Source organism: Pseudomyrmex gracilis, unplaced genomic scaffold (assembly GCF_002006095.1).
Source record: "Pseudomyrmex gracilis isolate BER0280 unplaced genomic scaffold, ASM200609v1 scaffold_0, whole genome shotgun sequence".
Lineage (NCBI taxonomy): Eukaryota > Metazoa > Arthropoda > Insecta > Hymenoptera > Formicidae > Pseudomyrmex > Pseudomyrmex gracilis.
In genome coordinates, this window is record NW_018020584.1 from 2216288 (window position 1) to 2234627 (window position 18340).

An 18340-nucleotide genomic window follows, 5' to 3' on the forward strand; every position below is an offset into this window, starting at 1 on the left:
ATGTTACTAGTTAAAATTATTATAATTTATAGCAAACTTTTTACATACTTGTCAAAACCATGTATATAAGGTTAGTTTTACTAATATTATAGCAAAATTAACAATAAAAATAAGAATTCCAACTATAATTATTTTACTATGCAATTATAGTCGTAAATACCAAGCATATTTCTCTCAGTGCACGAACGTGTTCGACAACTTTCTAACTTGAGACCTTGTCTCTCGATATTCGGATACTTCCTTCTTCTTTTGTTGATCGAATCGAGTAAACTTCTGTATATTTTCAGTGTATCGTCGCGAATGCGACGTGCGGCGCGACACGTCGTAATCTTCAATTTATCTTGTGGATTGTTTTGGGTCCGTTTTCTTGTCGCTAATTATCCGTCGCTCAATTTACGTCAAGTCTGAACAAGTCAAGAAAGACAAATTAGAAAGACGTCGGCGTAATAATTGTCGATCTCCGTTTCCGCGGTCGAGATCTTTCCGCGTGATCTAGAACCATTTCGTTCCTCGAGTTGTCTGAACGTTGAAGAAATTTTCGGACGGAAGATTCAACGCAATCGAATCGAACTCGCAACAACGTGCTAACAGATCACAGAAGTCGGACACGTTGGTGACGTTCGTTCCGTGACGATCAAACCGGATAGCGTCTTGTGCACGACGCGGGCGAGTGATTTTCCGATTAGATAGTATACCGAGAACGCTTATCGCTGATTATTTCTTCGTCTTTAAGCCGCGTGGATTATTCCACTGTATGTAGAGCAAATTTGAGATATGAGCTTTCTCAGATCTTCCCGACGAATTCTCACACAATCTCCGCGCCGGGAATTTCTTCGGTAATTTCGCGGATACGCCCAGCAACACGTACGCTGCAGTTTAATGGCTGAAATTTCAGAGAACCGCAGAGTTTCTCGCTGTTATTATCTTATATTCGCAATTATCTCGTCCTTCATGCATCACGGCGTACGAGTAGAATATACGATTATCCTCCGAGATCTCGCATCGTAAACAAGTACAAAAGATTGAATTTTTTTTTTCGAAATTTGGAAAGAGTAAAAATCTAATTTCGTTATTATAGTCTCTACATATATATATATATATGTGTTATTATGTAAGGCAAATAAAATTTCGGAGCAGAGAGCCGTGCGAAATTTCTTTTTCAGGGATCGCTGAGCAATGAACGAGCAATGGAGAACGTTGAGAATGAATTCAAAAATACATCGTAATGTCAATCAATCCTAACGACTCCGAATCGTCTCTGTAGAACAATTTCAAACGGATGACTCTCACAGAAGTCACGCCTTCGAAATCGGAGCGCGCACTGACATCCGCACTGACGAAACGCGCCTCGCGAAACCGGAAGTCCATTCGCGGTTTCCGCGTTTTGTCTTTGTTTCGCCGCGACAACTTCTTTCAAACTGTCACGGCCGCCGTTCACGAAGCAAGCCGCAACCGTAGCTCGTGTAACGCGATCGTTTCCTTGCAGTGTGTTGCACCACTGACGCAAGTGACGGGTTCTAAACTCTCGCTTCTCTATCTCGCGGCGGCCTCTCTTTTTCTCTCGTGCCGCAAATGCTGCATCCCCTCTTCTTCGTTCGCTGCTGAAGCCGCGCCGCTTCTTCCTTCTTGCTTCTTCGGTCCACGAGATTATCGCGCGCCGAAATAAATCACGTTCGGTTTCCGGCGCGCGCGCGATCGCGGAAACACTCGACGCGCCGCGCCGCGCGAACTGTGCGCGTAACTCGGCGCGCGTGTCGCGTGTCTCTATATCGCGTGTATGACTGACGACAATAACGACGACGACACACGGAAACCCGATGTCGTCTTTCCGTCCGACAAAAAAAGAAAACTGTCGACACGCTGCGCGACGACACTTTCTACGGGTTGTCAACCGGTAGCGGCGCTCCGTTTTCTTCTCCCGCGCAAAGAGAGGATTTTCTTTCTTCACTCTCTCTCTTTTCTTCTCTACAACGCTATAATTATCTCCCGACGATGCGCTCGCTCCTTCCGAGGACGTATCGAAGACACGCGAACGACCGCTCCCTCGTTACAAAGCAAAGGCAACAATAGCGAGGCTTCTCGGCATCGATCTTGCTTTGTGTTGCTCCGCGCGAGTTTTCTTCGGTCACGTCAAGCGTGTGACGTTTTCTCTCACGCGACTAATTTAATTATTTTTCGGAGCATGTTGATTGCATAATTGTCTGATGTTGGCACGCTAGCAGGCATCGTCCAAGCAGGTGGTCGCGACGCGCGTACGGGCGCGTCGCCAGGCACGACGACGACGACGACGTCAGATAGACACGTGGTTTTTCTCTGATTTTCCCGCGAGTGACGTCCGAAATAAAAACCGCACCTCCGTGTTTGTTTGTCTCTGTTGCTGTTGATCTCTCCTTGTTTTCCACCACCTCCCCTGCGCATTCTCTCGTCGTAGGTTTGACAACGACGCCGAAGTCCGTTTCGACGTCGTGGAGCTACTAGCTAACGAGCGAGCGAGTGACAGCGACGCTCGAGCGACTCGTCGATATAAAGACGCGAGCCAGGCATGCGTGTTGAATAGGAACTGCCGACTCACGTTTGCCGTCGGCGACGATGACGACGGCGCGGTAAACCTCGCGTTCGCTTTGATTCAAGTGTTCTCTTCGTTCGTCTCTCCGGAGCAGCGGCGTAATAAAACGCAGAGGCGACGCGAAGACACTTCGAATCGAACTTGCGGGATAATCTCTCTGGGTGTTCGTTAGATACCCACTTTGATAACGATGATCCCGTTAATGTAACGAGTTCAAAAACTGATCAAACCAATGTGACGATAAGATGTCGCTGAGACGTTCGTAAAAGTCTCTTTGTCGTCTTTTCAGATGTGAACTCCTTCGTTGTTGTTTGCCGGAACGATGGAGATTCTCTCTTCTCGCGCAGTCAATCTTAGTTCACGCAAATAAAATACTTTATGACAATGACGTTGGTATCGAGTGATGTAATGTTAAAAAAAAATACTTTTAGATTCTACTTCGCGCAAAATTGACGGAAGTTTGTTTTTGAAGCAGTCACGATTCCTCGCGAGCACGAATTGAAGTCTGTGATTCAAAGTTTCAAAGTCTCTTATTACTACGTAAAACCGTTTTTTTCGTGCCGCGCGCGCAATTCTTGTAATTAAAAAAAAAGAAAAATCTTCGCAATGTCGAAAACAATTTTTTTTATACAAAATTTTGGACGACGGCAGATTTTGTCAAAGCTAAGCGAAGCGAAAAAACACTTGAACTAAAGAAAACACACGAGGAAACGTATCACATTCTTGCAAACGCGTCTGCGCGCTTCCACTTGGATTGCACAGCACGGCGTGACGCGCTGTTGACACTGCGACGTCCGCAAATGAGTTTACATACGTGTACCGAGGCTTTTTTTCCGTCCCTCTGAAGAGCACACCTGACCGCGAACGTGGTTGGCGTTACGTCAAATGCGCATCCGCGCGCCCTACATTTTCCGCGACACGTATTTATAAAACTGGTCGCGAACGCGCCAGTTCGATCTGCAGTCGAAGCGCCAATTCGCGGGAAAACGCAGCCGCTTTTCTCTTTTTCGTTTTCGTACACTTTTCTCACACAAAAGTACAAAAGCACCCCCTCACGGCATTTGAATAGTTCAGAATTGAGCAGTAAATCGCGTGATTTTGCAGAGCAAAATTTTAGAACATTAAAATCGAGATGAATCACAGTTGCTCATCTCGTTCGGCTGACCAGCACATTTTCAGATCCACGTGACACAATACGTCGCACGTTACGCGATTCGTTCCGTGACGTTATTTTTACACACTGGCTTAAAACAGCGAGACATTACCTCGTGATGTCTCTCGCTTTCTCTCTTCGACTTTCTGCCAATCAAGCACCTTGACGTGAATATTGATAACGCGTCCTGACGTCAATGTTTCGCTTTCGTTAATCAGTAAACCCGTTCGAGATGAGATTTTCGATTTTCGTCACGCAAAAAAACCAAATCCGTTTCAAAAGGTGTTCGCGATTTTTCCGCGAAGGTTCATCGACATCGGCTGTTTTGATATTAAACCACCTCCCTTGTGAAATTTAAGATGCACGTCGTAACACGCCGCTTGATTGACGTCTTGTGTGTCGATCACGTACATACTTTGCCTCGTACGTACACGTCGGTCACGCAAGGCGCCGGCGAGCTCGCGCGATTAAATATCGCTCGGACGCGTGATTTAATGTAGCGGCTGACGTTATAGTCAGCGCGTGTCAACTTACGCGCGATAAATTCGGAACACGAAGGAGCAACCGGGCGCGCGCAATGAAAACGTGTACCTGTGTACACACACTACAATCAAACTTCCACTTCGACGAGGATCACGACGTTGATACGACGTTTGAGGTTAAAAACTATTTTCGCGTGTTCTTCTGCATAAAGAATTTGTCAAGGCTACTCTAAAATAGACGTCACTCTGTTGGCGAAGAATAGAAACGAGCTTGTACGCCACGAACTTATATCTATCTACTTTTACGACGTCATTCGTACATGTGAAAATTTTATAAGCGCGCGCTCGCGCATGTGTGAGTTTCAAGAATTGTAATCTAATTGCATGCATCGATTTAAACTACGTACGTTACAAATTGTTCTTATACAACATTATATACATTTTATTTTCTGTTTTCTATATAATTTTCTTTGTATACATTTGTATTAAAAAATAAAGTGATACAAATATATATGCGTATAGCATTTTTTTACTTGATTATATGAAATATGATATATATATATGTATATATATATATGTATAACAATTGCGTGAATGTTTGATTACAATATCGAAACATTCAATTTTCACGTAGTCCGTTGTTTGTTTGTATGTGCATTTCATCATCATTTTCATGTCCCTACGTACTTTCGTCTGTTTCTTCACTATGATCCCCGCCTTTGTTCCGCATATTGTAATATATTTCGTCCTTACATAACGAAACCTGCTCCGACACGAAATATTCCGAATTCTGATCTATGTATCTAGACTGCATTAATTCTTGTATCTCGTTAATGCTGTAATACATACGTATTATCATTAGTTATTTTCTCTTTGCAACAGGCAAAGAGGTACACTGAATACCTACGTGCGAGGAAGATCCGCGCTTAAATTTTCAATCCCAGTTTCCGTTACGAGAACATCGTCCTCTATCCTAACACCAAAACCGCGATACATGTTTATTTCATCTCTCACGAGAAACTTTGAAAGTGCAGGATTCTCCATAGCTTCTTGCAGTAACTGCAATATAGAAATTTTTTCACATAAATAATTCGGAACTAATACTGTAATACAAATCGGCATGTAGTTCAATTGTCAAAATTGAACCGCAGAATCAGATTAGGTTTGAATCTTGTAATTGAACATCATTTATATTAATCTATTTACTTACGGAATCTATGAAATAACAGCCTGGTTCCACAGTAAGAACCATTCCAGGTTTCAATTTCCGTGCAGTTCTCAGATTCTTCAATCCCGGTTCAGTACGACGTTCGGGATGACCCGATAAATATCCACCGACATCGTGTACATCCAACCCCAACAAATGGCCCAAACCGTGAGGTTGAAATACAGCGGCCAGATTTACTGCCATCATTTCTTCGACACTGCCAGTCAATAGTCCTCCTTGCTTTAATTCTGTCAGTAATGTAAAGTTAGCTAGAAGATGCAAATCTGTCCAGGCAACGTCTGGTTTTGCCTTTGAGAATACCGCATTGCGCGCCTCCAGCACAGCCTCGTAGATTGTCGTCTGAAGATCGTCGAATACACCATTGGCCGGGAAGGTGCACGTGATGTCGGCCGCGTATCCGCAATAGTTGGCACCCATATCGAATAAGCTGTAAAACGACAGAAAAGACGCAGCGAGCTATAATTTTTTGCGACGGATTAAAATGACTACGAGCACAAATGTTTTCATTTTGGAAAAAAACTCTCAATGACAATTATCTTACCATAAATCATTAGGCTTTATAACTTTGTTATTCGGCGCACCGGCGTGACCGTAATGCAGTATAGAGGCGTTGTGTCCGGATCCGCAGATGCATGTGTAAGACACGTGTCGGCATCCTCCCTCTCTGTACACATAATCCAAAAACCAAGACTCCGCTCTATATTCTGGAATCCCAGGATTCACGGAGCGCATCACGTACTTGTGCGCGTCACAACTTATCTTGATCACGTATCGTAATACTTCAATTTCCTCCGGAGACTTTATCACTCGGCTGTAGAAAACAAAAACAGACCTTATTAAAGACTCACATATTTACATATTTACATGTTATAAGCAGAAATAGATGAGGATTTGTTTTTGCGAATATGTTTATTGCGTCAGATTTATACAATGCTTTACTCTTGTCTTGTACACATCTCTCTCTTTTTCGATTTCAGTCAAAAAACAAAAAAAAATCCAAATAAAATATTACAACTTGTCACTGGGAAATCATATACGCTTACATAAACATGCGTGTCACTTGCGGAATAATTTATAGAGCATCTTCGGCAGCGTCTAGATTTTGCGATAAGTAAAGTAACAATTTGTCGTCTTGATCTACGAGTTCTGTCAGTTTCGCGTAATCCAAGCATGTGACTCGGAAACCCAATTTTCTCATCTGTCTCTTCCTCATCACTTGCGGTCCTATCAAAAGCTGAGTGTTCCAGCAATAATACTCGGGCAGATGAATCAGAATCGCGGTATTAACATTTTTCTTTTTTTGCAGATTTAAATTGAAGGTCGGCGTCGACCTTAAGAGCGGATGTATCAAAACATCCAAAACGTAGAAGTTTATGAGAGGCATTTTGTTTAAAACCACGCTCCTGCTCAATTTGTGCTCCCCGCCCACCAAATGCGCCAGAGGTTTGTATATCTTATTAACGATACCTCTGATTCTCGTGTCCAAATTCAACGACCTCGTGTCCCTGTCGAGATTAATCGGACTACCTTGATAATATTTACATTCTAACGACATGGTCGCGTCGAACAATTTCAATTTGATCTTCAAACGGCTCACAATAGGCATGTCTCTTTGAATTTGCAGTCTGTTCATGAGATACGAGCTGAAAACTTTGTCCAGAAACTTGACGGGATATCTTTCGAGATACGTGCAAGAGAGAAAAATGTCGAGAACGTCGTTTAGTTTCAAATCCGAAAATCTCGCGGTTATCACTTCGTCGAATGTTCTCCAAAACTCGATGGTATCGGGCGGTTGTAAATTCAATAATCCAAACGACGTGAGAATGGACGGCAATAAAGAGGACGAAATTTTCGTCCCGTATCTTATGAAGTACTTTCCGCATCCGTTGAGAACGTACGAATTTCTCACTCTTAAATCTTTACAATAATCCGTTATTGTCGCGATCAAATTGGGATCCTTTATCGTCGCGCCTTTAGCCGTCACGTATCTCGCCAGTGCCTGTTCTATGCTTTCGTCGACATACTTTTTCGTGTGTAAGCTGCTGATGAATCTCGCGAGATCTTTCTCGTTTGAGGTGGTCATGCTCACAGCAGCCCACTTGCTGGCGCTCGCAAGACTACCCTTCGAAACATCTTTCCCGTAAAGAGAGTCCAGTATGTCGCTCATCTGAGAGCCGGACAAATTTATCCACTGTTCCGAAAGCTTCTTTTCCAAAATGATTTGCGTCATGTTCCTGCTCCGATAAAAATGCTTCAACGACTTGAACAACGGCACTAGAAATTCCGGTTTGATATCGCGTTCCTTGCAGGCCAAACCAACCCACAACATGTCCACGCAGTTTCTGTACTTGGCATCTTTGTAAGAGGACAGAATCTTCACCGCTCTGATCAGTTGCGACACCGTGAACTCACCGTCCGTGGCTCTGATCATAGCTTCGTTACACATCCAATCTTTGTAAATATTCTTCGCAGGACTGAACCTGTCTCTCTTTAACGCTTTCAATCCCTGCAATATCATCTCGCTGTCTCGACTTTTGACAATTACATTTATAAGCTGTCGGAATATAATGTCTCTGTTGGCGACTTCCACGGCCGACTGTCCGCTCGACAGAGTCTTTCGATACTTGTACCATCCGTTTTCCAATTCGATCATCTTTTTCAAACTCTGAAGCGCTATCCGACAGCTCACCTCGTCGGACATCTTGTTCTCGAGCAAGGAATAGACTCTGTTATTCCCGTTTCCTGTCATTATTGCGTCCAAAATCTGTTCTATATCCACATCCTTCAAGTTCTTCATGTCAGAGTAGAAGAGTATCGCCGTACCCTCGTCAGTCTCTATGCTGATACCGTGCTTCAAAGGCTCGTTCTTCATCACGTTTGTCACGGAGGAATGTGAAATATTTTCTTTCTGAATTACAGCGGGCTTTTTATCTGCATTTAACGATGGCAATTTTTTGTCGACAACTCTTTTGCTTTTCTCATCGAGCAGTTTCGCAACATCGGTGATCTTTCTGACTATCAGCGGAACTTCCTGTATGCGAGTGCCCTCTTGCACGCAGATAGTCGTCTGAGTCAATTGCGTTTCGCTGCGATGATCGCGTGCGCTCGATTCGAACCATCTCTTTTTAAATTTGTAAATTCGATTGCACGGCCGCACGCACGTTCTTATTATGGGAAACTTTTCCCAAATTGTGCGACTAGAGACTATCATCTACAATTCGTGAGTAATCAAATTGTAAATATTCAATCAAACCGCGTCGTGTGTTACGATAAGTAACATCCTCTCGTTTACCTTTTTTCTTTCATTATGTGTTATTCGCTATATCTTCACAAAAAATCCCAAAGAAATTTCCATGTTATAAGTTTCACTAATAAGATATTATAATATCTCTGCAGCAAAACCACTTCTTTTTTTGCTCATTTTTTACATGCGTCATAAATAGAAAAAAAGCATGTAAAATGAACCGGTTGGTCTCATAACCCGATGGAGAGTTGTCAGATTTGTACCGATGTGGTGAACACGTGCGATTGCGCGAGTTGGCCAACCGATGGCGACACTGATTCTTTCGAGGCAATTGACGCGCGATAAACAACACGCAAACACGTATACATAAAGCTTATATCATAACGTATACAATTGCTAATATTTTTTTTTATAAAAAATATTAATATTAGCAATGTTTTTTCTTCATAATATTAATATTTTCTTTATAATACTAATATTTTTTCTTAAAAATGCTAATATTTTTTCTTATAAATGCGCGTGGAAATAAATGAAATACAAAATGTATTATGCAATTCTCGATACACTTACCACTCACATATTTCCGGATACAAAATGTCTTTGTTTACTTGGAAACTACGGTAAACAAAAAAAGAAAAGCGGTCAATTAGATTGTTCCAACCAGTCATTCGTAGATTGTCTCTACCGACACACGATTCGTCATCGTACTTACTCGTCAATACCCTCGAAGACTGTTTCACGCGTCCACAAGCCGCTGTCGCTGTTTTGGCCGTGCTGCAAAACACAAGAAAATAAGCAAAATCTCTAATTAGTTCCTGACATATATTCGCTCGCGCATTAATGTATATGTACGTAAAAAAGCAACGAATACACACGGTGTATCGCCGAAGTAAAAGTAAAGCCTTATGCAATTCCGATCCGAGTCAGAATAGAGAAAGCATTTCTTATCCAGTCGGAAGCGAAACACGCTGGTTTCTGTGCCATCGATTTCTATCGGCGCGGCGGGACACGCGTGCGTGATGGTGTCACGTATATTTCACAGCGAACCATGATAATGCAAACATGCAAATCCTTAATGCATCGCATTAATTAACCGTAATCGTGATTAATTTGCATGACAAATTTCGAGTAACAGAGACATAATTAACAATTGAATTCTAAATCGAGCTTTGACATTTTTACAGAGTCGTTTATTTTGAATAAATGTTTTTTTTTCCCGATCTGTCTGTTTTATTTTATGATAATTTTGTTATTTATTTCGAATAATATTTCTATATATTTCTTTTGCGCTACGCGGCGCGTGTCTTTTGAATATGTACACATAAACAACGGGTTTGCATGTCTGCGCACACAACATGTATGTAATAAAAATTGCGCACCTGATGCATAATAACAACAGTTTTGGCGTGCAGCAGCTTTGCACACGGTTGCAATATATTACAGAACGTTAATCATTTTTTGCTGAGCAATAGATAAAAGTGTGTTTTGTCGGGCTAAATGGCGCGAGCGCGACACGGCTGCGAGAAACGTGCCTACGTCAGCATTTGTTGTATCCGATATTGCAAAAGACCGGCGGCGGCGGCGCAATGTGTCGCATAAAAATATGCGGCCGGCGATATCTGCTACCGTGCAATGTAATCATAATTAAAGTCGCAAATGGCGCTGCTATATAGCTTGTTTATAAAGAACGAGCGTTTATTAATATCCGTCGACAATGTCGACGTATTAGCATATAAGACCGATGCATAGCCGGGCAAGTTATAGTTTTTTATTGATAGAAGGATAAACACACAACACAACGCGTCTCAAGTCTCACGTGTGTGAGATTTCGCAAATCCCCAATATCGCAATTAATCACGAAAAAAAAAAAACATGAAAAAACCAAATGATCATTTATTTATATACGTAATGTATTCGTTTATGTTAATCTAAATGTAACGTACATACTTTCCATAGCTCTCTCTCTCTCTCTCTTTCGTATAAGATCAACATCAGTATGCGATATGATACTTGTTGCATAAATTTTTTTTCTTTTTATAAAGGTCAGCTCCACGTGGAACTACTTCTCCATGTATACCTACTTACACTTTACATGTGTATAACGACACGCAGTCGCCGAGCACGAAAGGTTACAATGTAATTCTTCGGTCGTTCGATATACGCACACGTCTATTTCTGACAAGCTTGAACTTCGATATTAGTCTTGTTACTCCGGAACGCGCGATCCCGCTTTTAGCTCCCAAAGTTACTTTATTTGACGTGCAGATACTCTTATCGGCAGTCAAATATATTTCCAATTGATATCGAGGAACGGTATAATTATCGTGTGTGTAAACAGAGCCGCAATCGAAAGAAAAGTAAAACACTGTAAATTTTGTCGAGAAAAATCGAAGATCGAGGCGTAATGCGGCGTTTTGTTGCGGATGTTAAAGTTTTTAATTGCAATTATGCGTCAAAGATACATACGTTAGCAAGTTTGTGTGTAACCAACACACGTGACTGTTTTACGTCCAGTTGAGGTTGACTCATTTTGTTTCCATTGCTGTTTATCAGCCGCTAAATTAGCTTTTGTCATGCATAAACGTCGCACCACCGACAGAGGAATAAGCTGCTTGAAAAGCATTGTTTGCAAACAACATACTCTGTAGTATAATTATAATAATTAAACCATGAATATAATATACATATCGTACTAATTTCGTATTAACGATATATTCTCTCGGACAGTTCGTTAATTGCAAAGGTACGTTGTTTTACATCCTGTCGCAAATAAAATAATAAAAAAGGTCATGTTAATTATGCAATTTTTACATATACACAACAAGACTTCAATTACACGAGAAATCTGCGTTACAATTCGAACGCCAACGATTTGATTGATACAAATTCGACCAATTTCGAAATTAAAACTAGAATTTTCGCTTCAATTACACAAGAGATTTGCGTTTAAATCCGAGCACGAACGATTTGATTGATACAAATTCGACCAATTTCGAAATTAAAACTAGAATTTTCGCTTCAATTACACAAGAGATTTGCGTTTAAATCCGAGCACGAACGATTTGATCGACACAATTTCAAAATTAAAATTAAAATTTTTTTAATGTGAAATATCCCCGGACAAGAGCTCAAAATAAATAGAGAAAAATGAGAAATTATTGCTGAGAAGGAAATAAAATAGAAATGTGCTTTATATTTCTCAATAAAAGAGACTAATAAGTGAGAGGAGAGAGTTCAAAATAAAATGAGAAATTATTAATAAGAGAGAGAAATAAAACAAAACTGCACTCCTATTTATCAATAAAAGAGACAAGTAATAAATGAAAAGATTCTAAAATGACACGACGTATACAAAGATACGTATTTCAAAATAGCACATAGGTAGTCACAATTGCCTCGTGATAAAGTCGGAGTTGCTTTATCTCTTATTCATGTCAGCCGTTCTCGCGTATTTCAGCAAAATAACACGCTGTCCACAGAGCCACTAAATATTGATCTTCTCGAGTGAGTTTTTCGCTGCGATTCGATTTATTAAACGTCACGGAAAATAAGATGATTCAAGGCTTGAGAGAGTCTACATGACACAGCTAGAACTAGCGTCTTTGTGTGCGCCAGACGGACGAGAGAGATTCGAAAAATGTAATGGAAATATCAAAAACTCGTTTTGACTTCGTCCACAAAATGAAAAACAAAGTCAAGTCGAAAAGTAGTTTCGCGAGATGAAGAACTCACTTATTGAATATTTTTTAAATGTCTTAAGTCGTCGTCGCCTGATGCAATAAGCTTGTCACTTAAGTTTCACGTTTGTCTAAAAATACAATTCTCGTATTGTTTATTGCTACAGGAAAGAATACAAATGACTTTACGTATGAAATTGCACCTTCATTGTGAGGTAAATATTATTGAAGTATTAGTGCAATGTTATGTTTTTCAATATAAAAAAACTGAGTAAATTTGTTTACCACTGGTCTTCGAATTACTGTTTGCAAAAATTTTTGTTTCCGATCGATTTAACCTCGTTAGATACACGCTGACGATTCTGTTTTTCCTAGTAAAATGACAAACAATAATACGTGCGCGGTGTAACATGCACTCAACTCGATGTTGTGTACGCAAGTCGGTAATCTCGCAAACGTTACTATTTCTAGAAAACGTGACACACTGACAAATACGAGTCTTTTAGAGTTTCCTGCAGTTTCATAAGCATGCGAGAGAGTCTCTTCGGAGTCATCAGATGCGAGAATCGAAACGCTTTAAATTGCCTCAAATTGCTCTAAATTGCGTGTCCCCCGCGCGGCACATTGACGAAATTGGTTCTACGAATTTACCAAATATCTTTTACACAAAGATATACACCACCGCGCGTATAAAGGTTACATATATATATATAACGAGGAAACACACTGATATATTGACCGATATCGCGAAACTTGCTACAACGTTGTGTAATGTGTTTACTGTGCATATAGGTCATTTATTTCAAAATACTTCATAAATTTCTGAGATAATATAATCGCTTCTCCGTCGATAGCGAAAACTCACAATCAGCGAAATGTTTCCATAATATAAACATAATTTTATATATTAAAAAAAAAACTATATTCTAGTATATATTCTAGTGAATCTAAATAAATAAAAAAAATTAAAACTGTTCGAATAAAAATAAATAAAAAGTACTCTACAAATAGAGAAACGTAAAATTACTTAAAAATGTCTCACAGACAAAGCAAGAGTATATGATTGGTGTATTTTCTTTGAACATATCACACATCCCAAGTAAATACAATATATTTTTTAAATGCTTAGGGAATCAAAGAGCCAAAAGAGCCTGCAATTCCAGAGGTCATGAGCATAACAGATCGAAAGCTTATTGATTCAAACATATATGTAGGCCTCCATTATTTGAACCTCCATTGTCTAAACGTTCCTCTCTCTCTTTCTCTCTCTCTCTCTGATACCTTTGATATTTAAATCTTTTGTTACACAGATTTCCCGTAAAACATCTTTTATGAGAAACTAGACGGTTATTGTAATCTTGAGAGGAATCAATAAGCTCAATAAAAATATTCATGTTACACATTCTCTTTTTCTCTCTTCAATTATTTAAAAAAGAAAAGAAACAATTTCCCTCGCGATGAAAATTAACGAAATTTCAGTGTATGACTCCATGCATATAAATAAATCACACATCTACAGAAAGTATATATAGTATATAATCTTACAGTAAAAACAAAGTAATCTTAAAAAAGCTACTTTTGACATTTTTAAACACCAAAGTCCACTCTCATTCAAGGTATGAATGAATTATCGCCCGATTTATTCTGTTATTCACCGCGCGAAATATCTATGTCCTCTTTTTCTATTCCGAGTACCTATACCTCTTACTGAAAATGGAGTACCCTCTCGGTTATAATCGATAGTTGAGGCTAACCATATCTTTCCTACTTCGTGCACACGAATGTGACGCGAAATCTATTTGCGGTAGCCGTACCCGCTATCAGATAAGCATTCCACGTAACGTGCAGGTAAGGCTCGAGCCGATCGTACATACATGCAGTCACCCATTTACGTTGTCATTGATGCTACGGACACATTGTTGTTTGTTAGATAACGAAACGGTTGAAAAATTCATCGGTTTATATTTTTCAACGCGCGAGCTACGCAATATCTATGTCACAGCGAGTTACATGTAAATCGTCACAAATCGGTTGTTGTTCAGAATTGCGAACTCGAAGTCGAAGATAGAGGTCAAATATTCTGGTATGCTCGCATGTTTTTTTTATCTCTCGCTAAAAAGTTGTGTGTCGTTGAGTTTCGGAAATAAAAAACTATTATACGAGACAGACTTAGGATATCTAAGTATATCTAAGCATATCTAAGTTCGTTTTTTTTTTTTTTTTTTTTTTTTTTTTTTTTTTTTTTTCGAATAATTGTATTTGTGATATTTATATCGTCTGAAGTCAAATTCTCGTGAAAATTATGTGAGACTTGAAGAAGTAGATTTAAATAAAGTTTAGGACAGAAATAAAAAGAGTTGAAGAACATAAAAAGATCAATTGTGGAAAAAAACTGTCGAGCAATGTTTCTATTTTTTGGTATTTTTAGTTTTATATTTCTTTCCATTGTTTTTTTACTCCAAAGATTAACAAAATATATATTTGTATACAATTATATAATATATATATATTATATATATTATATAATAAATTACATATATATATAAATAAATTTATATATATTTATTTATTTATATATGCTTCGGCTATTTGGCAAGTAAATATGTTGCACAGAGCCAGGCTAGGGAGAGCGCGCGTTCCGGAGTTCTGCTAAATTCACCGCAATTCCAATCCGCGTAGCAACAGGGCGATATTTAAACGCACGCGCGTGCGATATTTCCACGCGTATAAAGTATTATACGCGGGATTTTTGCACAACACCCATTTAGCGCGCTGTGCAGAACGAGATCGGTAAGTCATTCAAGTAAAGGCGACAGTGTCAGGTCCCGTCGCTCGGCAAACACTCGCCCAGGCCACGACGACAACTGTCGCATCGTGCAAATAAGGCACGCTCGCGGCGACAAAGCTCAAATTGAAGCCGATAATACGACAGAAATTCGCATGTACACACATACGCGACATATTTGCATTATTCAGTCGAATGTTCGACAAACAGAGAGAGTCGCGCTTGGATCCGCCTTAATGCCGAGCAACTTGCGACCCGCCTGACCGATGCAACTTTCTCGACACATTGTAGAGGCAGACAGTCGCGAAGAAGGCGAAGGTAAACGTCACGAGGCATGCCGTGGCGGATCGCTTATTGCGAGACACGCACACAAGTTCTCGCACGAAGCATATACATACACACATGTGCAAGAAGGTGCTCAACTTTGCGGATTTTTGCGACAATTTAATTCATTTCCGTTCCATGGCTATTTAAAGATCACCTTAAATCTCGATAAACAAAACTAGCCACAAGAAGCAACTCCGATTTGATCATGCAACAGAAGAAACTTGTAACATTCTTTTTTTCTAGATTTAATCCGTCGTAAGTTGAGCACTTTCGTCTGTTTAAGGAGAATGCAAACAGAAAAGCAACGAGAGCTGGCGAATCCATCTGTTCCCGAGCACAACTTACCAACGTGAGCAAGAGTTTCGCTCCCTTTTCCTTCAGCACTTTATGGATATCCGTGATGTACTTAGCTTCCTTCACGGCGTACCGCGTTTCGATATCTTTCAAGGTGGGCGGTGTGCCCTGCCAAATCGCGTACGAAGGCGGTAAATTCGGCACGAACAGGATCGCGTCACCGGTTGCCAGGTTGATCCCGCCGTAACATCCTGGTTCTTCCACTCCGAAACACCATTGAAAGAACGATTCCTGATAAACAAAAAACAAACGAAGAGTGGCGTATAAAACGAATACGAGTGTGTAATAAAATATTCTTGGAAGAGAAAAAAATATGCTACATAATGTGAGATGTTCAATATCTTCTCTTTTTTTAACATCTCAATTTAAAATTTTATAAGAAATGTGAGCTATTTCTAAAAATGGTATTCTTTCGTAACAAACAGACACTGACAAGTCCAGAGAGATAACAAAGTTTGGGAACAAGATAACGTAAATATGCTTTTGTTTATATTACTTCTTTTCGTTATAAAAATTGATACAGTTGCGCAATAAATAAACAAAGATATTGATGAGATAGTATATATTCATACACGATGCTGCTCGTGTTTCCGGTTTTTAACCAAAGTTTTATTCTCGAAATCGAAGGTTATCACGCGATATTACGTGAGAAATCGATGCTGCCTCGGCAACAGTCTCGACAGCGCGCAACAATGTGTGTGTGTGTGTGTGTGTCGTGATTGTATTTGAGAAAATACAATGATACTCTGCCACGTCATCGAACCGATACCAAGCACAGTCATCGTTTCTCTTCGCAAATTTTTCTCGGCATTTTGCAATCGTGAAGTTCTGCCACATTTCACGATACAAATCGACGGGAATTTAAGCTTGACTGTAGCCGATTCTTTTCTATTCATTATTTTCTTAAATACAATACTAAGAAAACTTTTTTTTCACAACGCGATCTCACGTCAGACCTTGAAGCCCCGCCGCTCGGACGGTGCTTCAAAAAAGCTTGTACAGGAAACGAGATGTCCGGAAACACGAGTGTATCCGCGAACGGCCATTCCGCCGCTTCCCCTTCGTTCAAGATAGATGAAGCGGAAATGCCATTCTTGGTTTCCATCGTTCAGTCGTTTTTATCGGATTTTGATCGTGTTGGCAACCTTGGTATTAAGATGCTTAGCAACTTCGTGCCGAGATCTGTCGCTTCTTTGTGTAAATGAAATTCTTCCGACTTTTTCAGAGTTTCTCAGCGCGCTCCAAAGTTTCGTTTTGCAAGTTTGCAACGAGAACAGGTTTTAGCATTTACCTGGGAAATCGAAAACATCGTTTATCTTAACATCACCACTGATGTAACATATGATGTTGTTTTCAATTCTGTTTTTTTTTTTTTTTTTTTATTTTTTTTTATTTGAACAGCTCTTTTAATTTTTTAGTAGCTTCAATAAGAGTTATTTATATATTAAATGACTGTGCACATCTCTTCCTATTTATATAATTCACTAATAAGCGTAAAAAGAAACAGTAGAAAAACGTAGAAAGAGTATAAAATTAAAAAACCAGATAAAAATACATTTTTCTAAGTTCTACTTTTCGCGCGAGCCAAGACAAATATTCCATTTCTAATTTAATTTTCTGGGTGAAATTTCACTTAAAGAAATTAAAGAACTATATATATATATATATATATATATATATATATGTATAAGCAAAAGAACTCCCTCAGAAGGGTAAAAGAAAAGAAGTGCGCGCTCAAAGAAAGAATAAAGAAAGAAAACAAATGCGGCAGGTGCGGTTATACACATATATATACAAAACAAAAGGGATCTCTATACTATATACAACGATGCCGCAATATTATCGCTTTAACATCTTTAGCAGCATTGGCGGAGGCAATAACGTCATCGTCGTCGTCGCTGTCGTAGTAATCGTCGTCGTCGTCGTCGTCGTCGTCGTCGTCTTGAGTTCCGAAAAATCCGACAGGTCGGAATGTCGAGGATGAAGCGATGAGAAATGAGCCGAGCGAGTCGTAACGCGCTGCGCCCAGTGTTTGGGTTCAAGTACTGATCCCTCTCACTCTCTTCGTCTTCCAGCAGTTCTCGGACTCTCGTTTCCGTCCGAAGCTCAGAAAGACGGAGGCAGGGAGACGAAGAAAAGAGGAAAGGAAAGAGAGAGAGAGAGAGAACGTCTTGAGAACGATCGGCCATCAGGTCAACGCGCTCTTTGCAGGTATTATCTTAAAGAAGTTGTGTATACATGAAACACACACACGCACACACACATCCACACGACAACGACACGTGCACAGCATTATACATGCGACTTATGTGCTTCATATGTACGTAAGCATATGTATATAGGTACGCTAAAAGAATGTCATTGCCCGAGTCGAAATTTTGACTCTCTGATGAACCTCTCATTCTACTATATATAGGAGTTACGATAGTAAAGTAGGTTCAATTGCAAGGATAAAATTTGCTCCTACTTTCAACCTAAAAGTGTCACAAATTTCCATTTTCTCCAAGTTAGGTTTAAAGTAGGT

At 39.9% G+C, this 18340-nt stretch overlaps 2 protein-coding genes across 2 annotated transcripts in view; both read right to left on the bottom strand.

Moving 5' to 3' along the window:
- Positions 1–4777: 4777 nt before the first annotated feature.
- The window catches only part of LOC109852888 (xaa-Pro dipeptidase), a 22470-nt gene continuing 8907 nt past the window's right edge, over positions 4778–18340 (bottom strand). The window contains exons 3-9 of the mRNA XM_020424479.1: positions 15808–16047; positions 9386–9447; positions 9244–9288; positions 5971–6240; positions 5412–5856; positions 5109–5260; positions 4778–5037 (exon numbers count right to left, since the gene is read on the bottom strand). Coding sequence (XP_020280068.1) covers positions 4881–5037; positions 5109–5260; positions 5412–5856; positions 5971–6240; positions 9244–9288; positions 9386–9447; positions 15808–16047 — 1371 coding nt within the window. The 3' untranslated portion in view covers positions 4778–4880. The remainder of the gene's footprint in view (positions 5038–5108; positions 5261–5411; positions 5857–5970; positions 6241–9243; positions 9289–9385; positions 9448–15807; positions 16048–18340) is intronic.
- Positions 6255–9017, bottom strand: LOC109852816 (FAST kinase domain-containing protein 3, mitochondrial-like). The gene is made up of 2 exons (XM_020424368.1): positions 8722–9017; positions 6255–8640 (listed from the first exon to the last, which is right to left on the bottom strand). The coding sequence occupies exon 2, from the start codon at positions 8638–8640 to the stop codon at positions 6502–6504; it is 2139 nt and encodes a 712-aa protein (XP_020279957.1). The 5' UTR covers positions 8722–9017; the 3' UTR covers positions 6255–6501.